The sequence below is a fragment of the Oncorhynchus kisutch genome, unplaced genomic scaffold (genome assembly GCF_002021735.2).
Source record: "Oncorhynchus kisutch isolate 150728-3 unplaced genomic scaffold, Okis_V2 scaffold753, whole genome shotgun sequence".
NCBI classification, from domain to species: domain Eukaryota; kingdom Metazoa; phylum Chordata; class Actinopteri; order Salmoniformes; family Salmonidae; genus Oncorhynchus; species Oncorhynchus kisutch.
In genome coordinates this window covers 72,264-83,521 of record NW_022262698.1, presented here as the reverse complement: position 1 = coordinate 83,521, position 11,258 = coordinate 72,264, and the positions used below count along the sequence as shown (strand labels likewise).

Here is an 11,258-nt window from a genome sequence, read left to right as displayed (position 1 = left end):
TCCACCTCTACGGGGCTGACTAAGACAGTGTACAACATGGCTGCTCTGAAAGCAGCTCAGAAGACGGCTCTGTTCGCTGGGGTCGCTGCTACAGAGGAGGCTATGAAGAATAAACAGGTGGGAGAGGGAGGGGAGAGGGATGGATGGATGGAGGAGATGGATGGATGGATTGAGGAGAGGGATGGGTGATGGAGATGTAGGGAGGGATGATGGAGGAGATGGAGGGATGGAGGAGATGGATGGAGGGGAGGGATGGATGGAGGAGATGGATGGATGGAGGAGATTGATGGAGGAGATGGAGGGATGGATGGATGGAGGAGATGGAGGGATGTATGGTGGGAGGAGAGGGTAGGTGAGGAGGGATGGATGGAGCGAGGAGATGGATGGAGGGATGGATGGAGATGGATGTATGGTGGTTAGGAGAGGAGGGATGGATGTATGGTGGGTAGGAGAGGAGGGATGGATGGAGGAGAGTGGGAGGGAGGAGGAGGAGAAGGTGGGAGGGAGGGATGGATGGATGGAGGAGAGGGTGGGACAAGGAGGAAGAGATGGATGGAGGAGAAGGTGGAGGTGGGTGGTGGAGGAGAGGGTGGAGGTGAGGGTGGAGGGATGGATGGATGGATGGAGGAGAGTGTGGGAGGGAGGAGGAGGAGAAGGTGGGAGGGAGGAATAGATGGATGGAGGAGAGTGTGGAGGGAGGAGAAGGTGGGAGGGAGGAAGAGATGGATGGAGGAGAAGGTGTGGGGCTGGAAGGGGGAAATAAGGGTTAGGGAAGAGGGGTCATGTTCGTTCATCTCTAAACCTGTAAGGAGACTTCTGGGAAAAGAGTCTGAGCGTAACAGTTGTGTTTATGTAGCTTTTCCAGACGCTCAGAGCACTTTACCGTGGTTGTGGAAGAGGTGAATTACCACTTTAATATTCCCCTGACAGGAAGCCCTGCGGCTCCAACAGGAAATGAGGAAGAAGAAGCAGGAAATCCTGGAGAAACACATCGAGACTCAGAAGGTGAGTTTCCCCCCCCCATAGAGAATGATAGATGCCAACAGGCTGTTTAAACAGCTCCATTAAGGGCCTCCCCCCATAGAGAATGATAGAGGTCTCTAGTGGCCAACAGGCTGTTTAAACAGCTCCATTAAGGGCCTCCCCCCATAGAGAATGATAGAGGTCTCTAGTGGCCAACAGGCTGTTTAAACAGCTCCATTAAGGGCCTCCCTTTCCCCCCCATAGAGAATGATAGAGGTCTCTAGTGGCCAACAGGCTGTTTAAACAGCTCCATTAAGGGCCTCCCCCCATAGAGAATGATAGAGGTCTCTAGTGGCCAACAGGCTGTTTAAACAGCTCCATTAAGGGCCTCCCTTTCCCCCCCATAGAGAATGATAGAGGTCTCTAGTGGCCAACAGGCTGTTTAAACAGCTCCATTAAGGGCCTCCCTTCCTTCCATTCCCCCCCCCCCATAGAGAATGATAGAGGTCTCTAGTGACCAACAGGCTATTTAAACAGCTCCATTAAGGGCCTCCCTTCCTTCCATTCCCCCCCCCCCCCCATAGAGAATGATAGAGGTCTCTAGTGGCCAACAGGCTGTTTAAACATGAGCAGCACCATTAAGGGCCTCCACCATGCTTCTGCCATTTTAAAGTAGTCAACGGCGTGGGGTTTTCCTATGGGTTGTAAAAGCCCTGCCCATGCTGTCACAGACGCTGGCAACGGCACAGATATAAAGATGAGTCCTCTATCCATCTCTATGGTTTTACCCTCACCGTGGCTCAATCCATCTGTCCTTGATTCCTCTCTCCTTTCCTTCGTCAAAACCCATTGAAGAAGAAGGTCTGAGGTAGAGGAGATGAGGTGGCCATGTAAAATGAATCCCTCTGGTCCCTAGAAAGTCGCAAGTATCATGTTTTTCCTAGGTCTGAGGGAGAGGAGAGGAGATGGCCATGTCAAATGAATCCTCTCTGGTCCCTAGAAGGTCGCTAGTATGTTGTTTTTCCTAGGTCTGAGGTAGAGGAGAGGAGATGGCCATGTCAAATGAATCCTCTCTGGTCCCTAGAAGGTCGCTAGTATGATGATTTTCCTAGGTCTGAGGTAGAGGAGATGTCAAATGAATCCTCTCTGGTCCCTAGAAGGTCGCTAGTATGATGTTTTCCTCTCTCGTACTCCCGCGTTCCAGCTGTTGATCTGTAAACTGGAGAAGAACAAGACGATGAAGGCGGGAGACAAGGCGGTGATCATGACAACGTTGGGAACGCTGACCAAGAGTATTACCAAACTACAGCAAGAGATTAAAGGGCTCTCTAACCCTTCAGGAGTACGGGGGGCGCCGAAGAGCAAGGCTCAGGTACACACACTATACCTCAATCATCATGACTCATGACTGTCAGGTAGAGAGGGGGGGCGCCCAAGAGCAAGGCTCAGGTATATACACACACTATACCTCAATCATCATGACTCATGACTGTCAGGTAGAGAGGGGGGGGGGGGGGCAGCTCTCAAACAGCCTATAGATAATCTGTCAGGTAGGAGGTAGGGGGGGGGCAGCTCTCAAACAGCCTATAGATAATCTGTCAGGTGTGGGGGGGGGGGGCAGCTCTCAAACAGCCTATAGATAATCTGTCAGGTAGGGGGGGGGGGGGGGGCAGCTCTCAAACAGCCTATAGATAATCTGTCAGGTGTGGGGGGGGGGGCAGCTCTCAAACAGCCTATAGATAATCTGTCAGGGGGGGGGGGGGGGGGACAGCTCTCAAACAGCCTATAGATAATCTGTCAGGTAGAGAGGGGGGGGGGGGGGGGCAGCTCTCAAACAGCCTATAGATAATCTGTCAGGTAGAGAGGGGGGGGGGGGGGGCAGCTCTCAAACAGCCTATAGATAATCTGTCAGGTGGGGGGGGGGCAGCTCTCAAACAGCCTATAGATAATCTGTCAGGTAGGAGGTAGGGGGGGGGGGGGCATCTCTCAAACAGCCTATAGATAATCTGTCAGGTGGGGGGGGGGGGGGCAGCTCTCAAACAGCCTATAGATAATCTGTCAGGTAGAGAGGGGGGGGGGGGGGGGGCAGCTCTCAAACAGCCTATAGATAATCTGTCAGGTGGGGGGGGGGGGGGCAGCTCTCAAACAGCCTATAGATAATCTGTCAGGTGGGGGGGGGGGCAGCTCTCAAACAGCCTATAGATAATCTGTCAAGTAGAGAGGGGGGGGGGGGGCAGCTCTCAAACAGAGAGAGTTCTGGTTATAACAGGTAGACATAGACTCCTCTGGATCCTGGTTATGACAGGTGGACATGGACTACTCTGGATCCTGGTTATAACAGGTAGACATAGACTACTCTGGATCCTGGTTATAACAGGTAGACATAGACTACTCTGGATCCTGGTTATAACAGGTGGACATAGACTCCTGGATCCTGGTTATGACAGGTGGACATGGACTACTCTGGATCCTGGTTATAACAGGTAGACATAGACTACTCTGGATCCTGGTTATAACAGGTGGACATAGACTACTCTGGATCCTGGTTATAACAGGTGGACTACTCTGGATCCTGGTTATAACAGGTGGACAGACTACTCTGGATCCTGGTTATAACAGGTGGACATAGACTACTCTGGATCCTGGTTATGACAGGTGGACATAGACTACTCTGGATCCTGGTTATGACAGGTGGACATAGACTACTCTGGATCCTGGTTATAACAGGTGGACATAGACTACTCTGGATCCTGGTTATAACAGGTGGACATAGACTACTCTGGATCCTGGTTATAACAGGTGGACATAGACTACTCTGGATCCTGGTTATAACAGGTGGACTACTCTGGATCCTGGTTATAACAGGTGGACTACTCTGGATCCTGGTTATAACAGGTGGACATGGACTACTCTGGATCCTGGTTATAACAGGTGGACATAGACTACTCTGGATCCTGGTTATAACAGGTGGACATAGACTACTCTGGATCCTGGTTATAACAGGTGGACTACTCTGGATCCTGGTTATAACAGGTGGACTACTCTGGATCCTGGTTATAACAGGTGGACATGGACTACTCTGGATCCTGGTTATGACAGGTGGACATAGACTACTCTGGATCCTGGTTATAACAGGTGGAATACTCTGGATCCTGGTTATAACAGGTGGACTACTCTGGATCCTGGTTATAACAGGTGGACTACTCTGGATCCTGGTTATAACAGGTGGACTACTCTGGATCCTGGTTATAACAGGTGGACTACTCTGGATCCTGGTTATAACAGGTGGACTACTCTGGATCCTGGTTATAACAGGTGGACTACTCTGGATCCTGGTTATAACAGGTGGACTACTCTGGATCCTGGTTATAACAGGTGGACTACTCTGGATCCTGGTTATAACAGGTGGACTACTCTGGATCCTGGTTATAACAGGTGGACTCCTCTGGATCCTGGTTATAACAGGTGGACTCCTCTGGATCCTGGTTATAACAGGTGGACTCCTCTGGATCCTGGTTATAACAGGTGGACTCCTCTGGATCCTGGTTATAACAGGTGGACTCCTCTGGATCCTGGTTATAACAGGTGGACTCCTCTGGATCCTGGTTATAACAGGTGGACTCCTCTGGATCCTGGTTATAACAGGTGGACTCCTCTGGATCCTGGTTATAACAGGTGGACTCCTCTGGATCCTGGTTATAACAGGTGGACTCCTCTGGATCCTGGTTATAACAGGTGGACTCCTCTGGATCCTGGTTATAACAGGTGGACTCCTCTGGATCCTGGTTATAACAGGTGGACTCCTCTGGATCCTGGTTATAACAGGTGGACTCCTCTGGATCCTGGTTATAACAGGTGGACATAGACTACTCTGGATCCTGGTTATGACAGGTAGACATAGACTACTCTGTATCCTGGTTATAACAGGTGGACATAGACTACTCTGGATCCTGGTTATAACAGGTGGACATAGACTATTCTGGATCCTGGTTATAACAGGTGGACATAGACTACTCTGGATCCTGGTTATAACAGGTAGACATAGACTACTCTGGATCCTGGTTATAACAGGTGGACATAGACTCCTCTGGATCCTGGTTATAACAGGTGGACTCCTCTGGATCCTGGTTATAACAGGTGGACTCCTCTGGATCCTGGTTATAACAGGTGGACTCCTCTGGATCCTGGTTATGACAGGTGGACATAGACTACTCTGGATCCTGGTTATAACAGGTAGACATAGACTACAGTGGATCCTGGTTATAACAGGTGGACATAGACTACTCTGGATCCTGGTTATGACAGGTGGCGGACATGTAATAAGCACACAGAAAATATGCCAATTTAGAAGAGGAGTCTGAAATGTTTTCTGTCTTTCTGTTTGTCTCCTGTCTGTCTCTCTCTCTCCTGTCTGTCTTTCTCTCTCCTGTCTGTCTCCTCTCTCCTGTCTGTCTCCTGTCTCTGTCTCTCTCCTCTCTGTCTGTCTCTCTCCTGTCTGTCTTTCTCTCTCCTGTCTGTCTTTCTCTCTCCTGTCTCTCTCCTGTCTCTCTCCTGTCTGTCTCCTCTCTCCTGTCTGTCTCCTCTCTCCTGTCTGTCTCCTCTCTCCTGTCTGTCTCTCTGTCTCCTGTCTGTCTCTGTCTCCTGTCTGTCTCTCTGTCTCCTGTCTGTCTGTCTCTCTGTCTGTCTGTCTCCTCTCTCCTGTCTGTCTGTAGGCTCAGAAGGAGTTGCTGGACACAGAACTGGACCTGTATAAGAAGACCCAGTCTGGAGAAGATACCGTTCAGCTGAAGATCAGATATACACAACTACAGTTAGAGGTAGGGGTCAACTGGAGGTCAGATATATACAACTACAGTAAGAGGTAGGGGTCACCTGGAGTTCAGATATATACAACTACAGTTAGAGGTAGGGGTCAACTGGAGGTCAGACACAACTACAGTTAGAGGTAGGGGTCACCTGGAGGTCAGACACAACTACAGTTAGAGGTAGGGGTCACCTGGAGGTCAGATATACACAACTACAGTTAGAGGTAGGGGTCAACTGGAGGTCAGATATACACAACTACAGTTAGAGGTAGGGGTCAACTGGAGGTCAGATATACACAACTACAGTTAGAGGTAGGGGTCACCTGGAGGTCAGACACAACTACAGTTAGAGGTAGGGGTCACCTGGAGGTCAGACACAACTACAGTTAGAGGTAGGGGTCAACGGGAGGTCAGATATACACAACTACAGTTAGAGGTAGGGGTCAACGGGAGGTCAGATATACACAACTACAGTTAGAGGTAGGGGTCACCTGGAGGTCAGATATACACAACTACAGTTAGAGGTAGGGGTCACCTGGAGGTCAGATATACACAACTACAGTTAGAGGTAGGGGTCAACGGGAGGTCAGACACAACTACAGTTAGAGGTAGGGGTCAACTGGAGGTCAGATATACACAACTACAGTTAGAGGTAGGGGTCAACTGGAGGTCAGATACAGCTAGTTAGAGGTAGGGGTCAACTGGAGTTCAGATACAACTACAGTGTGAGGTAGGGGTCAACTGAGGTCAGACACAACTACAGTTAGAGGTAGGGGTCACCTGGAGGTCAGATATACACAACTACAGTTAGAGGTAGGGGTCAACTGGAGGTCAGACACAACTACAGTTAGAGGTAGGGGTCACCTGGAGGTCAGATATACACAACTACAGTTAGAGGTAGGGGTCAACTGGAGGTCAGATATACACAACTACAGTTAGAGGTAGGGGTCACCTGGAGGTCAGATACAACTACAGTGTGAGGTAGGGGTCACCTGGAGGTCAGATACTTCTACAGTGTGAGGTAGGGGTCAACTGGAGGTCAGATACAACTACAGTTAGAGGTAGGGGGTCAGTTGAAGGTCACGCGGTCAGATGTGTTTAATCTTCATATATACTGTCTGTTGTCTCTCTGTTCCACCACCAGGGGGTGCTGTCTCTGTTCAACCATCTGTCACGCTGTCAGATGTGTTTCATCTTTATAGATATACTGTCGTCTCTGTTCAACCACCAGGGGGTGCTGTCACACTGTCAGATGTGTTTCATCTTTATATATATACTGTCGTCTCTGTTCAACCACCAGGGGGTGCTGTCACGCTGTCAGATGTGTTTCATCTTTATAGATATACTGTCGTCTCTGTTCAACCACCAGGGGGTGCTGTCACACTGTCAGATGTGTTTCATCTTTATAGATACTGTCTGTTGTCTCTCTGTTCAACCACCAGGGGGTGCTGTCACGCTGTCAGATGTGTTTCATCTTTATAGATACTGTCTGTTGTCTCTCTGTTCAACCACCAGGGGGTGCTGTCACACTGTCAGATGTGTTTCTGCTGTGTTTCATCTTTATAGATCACCTCTTCTAGATTGCATTGTGTGTGTTGAGGTAACGTTGATCATCCTGCCGTTGTCCCCCTTCCTCTCCAGGCAGCTAAGAGGGGGATCCTGGCTCCAGGGCGGGGCAGAGGGGCCCATGCTCGAGGCCGTGGGGGCCTGAGAGCCAGGGGGAGGGGAAGGGGTGGCCGGGGGAGGGGTCTCCCTGTCCACTCTACAGTAGATCACAGACCCAGAGCCCTGGAGATCTCTGGCTTTACTGAGACTGACCTCCAGGATCTACTGCCACACTTTGCTGTGAGTTGAGCTTCTTCAACTAGTTTAAATGAACCCAGTCTGGTTTTAAACTGGTTTAAATGAACCCAGTCTGGTTTTAAACTGGTTTAAATGAACCCAGTCTGGTTTTAAACTGGTTTAAATGAACCCAGTCTGGTTTTAAACTGGTTTAAATGAACCCAGTCTGGTTTTAAACTGGTTTAAATGAACCCAGTCTGGTTTTAAACTGGTTTAAATGAACCCAGTCTGGTTTTAAACTGGTTTAAATGAACCCAGTCTGGTTTTAAACTGGTTTAAATGAACCCAGTCTGGTTTTAAACTGGTTTAAATGAACCCAGTCTGGTTTTAAACTGGTTTAAATGAACCCAGTCTGGTTTTAAACTGGTTTAAATGAACCCAGTCTGGTTTTAAACTGGTTTAAATGAACCCAGTCTGGTTTTAAACTAGTTTAAATGAACCCAGTCTGGTTTTAAACTAGTTTAAATGAACCCAGTCTGGTTTATATGAATTACATTTGGAATGTTTGTTGGAGGGCTTTATGTGATGTTTTGGGGTGAAAAATAGAAAATAGCTGTTGAATTGTTGAAAACAAAATGGTCGTCAGCAGTGCTCTGATATCTGTTTGCTTGGGTGAATGAATGAGTTCAGACTCTGAGACGAAGAGACCAGTGTGTTTTCACCTTATTCCATCTTTCACCTTATTCCATCTTGTTGTTTTCTCTTTTTCTCAAGCAATTTGGAGAGTTGGAGGACTGTCAGATAGACGAGCCATCCTGTCTGGCTGTTATCACCTACAGGAGCAGACCAGAGGCTGAACAGGTAAAACACCTTTCAACCTCGTGACTCGAACTGGACGTTTTGAACCCAGTGCTGCCACGCTGGACAGTCATTCTCCACCTCGTTCTCTCATATGTCTTCCTCTCTTTCTCTCTCCCTTCCTGTCCTCTCCTGTGTTCCCTCTCTCCGTCCTCCTCCCTCCGGTAGGCTGCGCTACACAGTGTCCGTCTGAACGGCAGTGATCTGCGTCTGTCCTGGCACAAGCCTGCCGTCTCCCTGACCTCCCAGGAGCCTGATGAGCAGGAGACGGATCATGACGAGGTGAAGGTGGAATGTTGTTTCGCCAGTTATGGACTACGATGTGTTGCTAATGTTTGGGGGAAGTGTTTTTCAGGATGAGTGTGTGGGCACAGCGCTTCACAGCTAAGGCTTTTCTCCAAGGCCACACGAATCCAATGAAAATGAAAAACATCTAAGGTGGTTTTGTCTCTTTATTAGCCTGAGGCCTCGGGATCTTCCTCTTCTCTGTCGTTCATTGCGTTGTTCAGTCTGAGACTGCCGTCGTCCTTTTGTGGTGACGAGGGACAGGAGAAGTCATCCCGGACTGAAGTCATCCGTCGATAATGAACCGTCTCCTAAACAGATCAGAGTATCAAAGCCAGATGTGCTTTACCCCAACATGTTGTTCTGGCTCTGTCCCAACCCATTAGTTTCTGGACCAATCAGACAGTCCCCAACATGTTGTTCTGGCTCTGTCCCAACCCATTAGTTTCTGGACCAATCAGACAGTCCCCAACATGTTGTTCTGGCTCTGTCCCGACCCATTAGTTTCTGGACCAATCAGACAGTCCCCAACATGTTGTTCTGGCTCTGTCCCGACCCATTAGTTTCTGGACCAATCAGACAGTCCCCAACATGTTGTTCTGGCTCTGTCCCGACCCATTAGTTTCTGGACCAATCAGACAGTCCCCAACATGTTGTTCTGGCTCTGTCCCGACCCATTAGTTTCTGGACCAATCAGACAGTCCCCAACATGTTGTTCTGGCTCTGTCCCAACCCATTAGTTTCTGGACCAATCAGACAGTCCCCAACATGTTGTTCTGGCTCTGTCCCGACCCATTAGTTTCTGGACCAATCAGACTGTCCCCAACGTGTTGTTCGGGCTCTGTCCCAACCCATTAGTTTCTGGACCAATCAGACAGTCCCCAACATGTTGTTCTGGCTCTGTCCTAACCCATTAGTTTCTGGACCAATCAGACAGTCCCCAACATGTTGGCTTTCCAGGGAAGGCTTGAGGAGCTACTCTATTTCAGACTCATTGAGGAGAAGAAGGCAACAGGGTAGCATAACGGTTGAGAGCGTTTGATCAGTAAACCCGAACGGTTGCTGGTTCGAATCTCCCAGACGACTAGGTGAAAAATCTCTGTGCCCTTAGGCATTTAACCCTAATTTCTCCTGTTAGTCGCTCTGGATAAGAGTGTCTGCTAAATGACTCCAATGTAAAGAAACTAATGTCCTGTGTGCGTAACATGTGACCAGATTAAAGAGTTTAGGATGGCCAGAGATGATCTACTCTCTTGGTTTTCTTTCTTTATAAAAGTGTCGTCTCGTCTTGTCCCTTTTTTGTAGTTCCAGGAAGAGTCGCTGATTGATGATGCGTTGCTCCAGGACGACGACGAGGAGGATGACGACAACGAACCCCGCCCCTGGCGCAGATGAAGACGGCCCCTGATTGGACGAAATGCTAACGCACATTTTTTTTTTTCTTTGCAGTTTCTGATTGGCTGTTTTTTTTGTTTTTTTTAACTACTAGACTCATTTCACAATAGGTCAGAACCTAAACAGTTTATTCATTCTGTTGTGGCGATTCAGAAGATTACTAGACAAAGTCACGTGGGAGTTTCATGTAAATATAGTGGGTTATTCTTCTTCCTGCTTGTATTTTGTAAAAGTAGTTTAACACGAAGATTGGTACAGTTTTTTTTAATAAATTGTTTTTTGCTTATTGGATTGAAATGAAAATGATACTAAATTACTTTAGGGAGAGAAAAAAAAATTGGCGTTGACTGATCAGATCAAATGATGCCATAAAGAGCCGTTGTGTTGAATCGCCTGATGTTTATTAACAGTGAGAATCGCAGAATGGTGAACTTAACTAAAAAACGACGGAGAGTTTTGACTGTGTGATATTAGATTTGCTTCTTGTGTAAATATTTTCTGTCTGGATTTTAATGATTTGTAATGACAGCTTTGCTTCGTGGATTCTTTCTTGGATTTATTTTTGAAATGTCAAAAAATTTAAAAAATAAAGACTTTCAAATGGTCAAAAAAAATTAAATAAATCATCAGCTGTAAAAAAATGAAAACTCCTGAAAAAAAACCCTGCAGCTGTGATGATGAACCGAAACCAGCTAATAAAAACATCCCACAAAAAGAGAGGACAAAATAAAGACCATTAAAAAACAAAAATGTTTCACAAAAAGAGCAAATTTCCATGTGGTTTTCCATTTACCATTAAAAAAAAATGTTGTAAGGCAAGAACTATTTTCCATGTCCACACTTGGTGAGGCTCGGTGTCAGAAAGACGGTGTGGTATCTCTGTAACGGTAAGTTCTGTTTCTCTTGGTGTGGTATCTCCGTAACGGTAAGTTCTGTTTCTCTTGGTGTGGTATCTCCGTAACGGTAAGTTCTGTTTCTCTTGGTGTGGTATCTCTGTAATGGTAAGTTCTGTTTCTCTTGGTGTGGTATCTCCGTAGTGGTAAGTTCTGTTTCTCTCTTGGTGTGGTATCTCTGTAGTGGTAAGTTCTGTTTCTCTTGGTGTGGTATCTCCGTAATGGTGAGCTGTGTGGTATCTCCATAATGGTGAGCTGTGTGGTATCTCCGTAACAG

General features: G+C 47.7%; 1 protein-coding gene across 5 annotated transcripts in view; it reads left to right on the top strand.

Annotated features, from left to right (window-relative positions):
• Nucleotides 1-10,837, top strand: part of LOC109888342 (RNA-binding protein 26) — a 34,698-nt gene extending 23,861 nt beyond the window's left edge. For all 5 annotated transcript variants that reach the window (XM_031816163.1, XM_031816164.1, XM_031816162.1 and 2 more), the window contains exons 14-21: nt 1-117; nt 931-1,005; nt 2,168-2,335; nt 5,676-5,780; nt 7,410-7,613; nt 8,325-8,411; nt 8,577-8,690; nt 9,999-10,837. The exon at nt 1-117 is cut by the window's left edge and continues 6 nt beyond it. In XM_031816163.1, coding sequence (XP_031672023.1) covers nt 1-117; nt 931-1,005; nt 2,168-2,335; nt 5,676-5,780; nt 7,410-7,613; nt 8,325-8,411; nt 8,577-8,690; nt 9,999-10,088 — 960 coding nt within the window. In that variant the 3' untranslated portion in view covers nt 10,089-10,837. The remainder of the gene's footprint in view (nt 118-930; nt 1,006-2,167; nt 2,336-5,675; nt 5,781-7,409; nt 7,614-8,324; nt 8,412-8,576; nt 8,691-9,998) is intronic.
• Nucleotides 10,838-11,258: the final 421 nt, after the last annotated feature.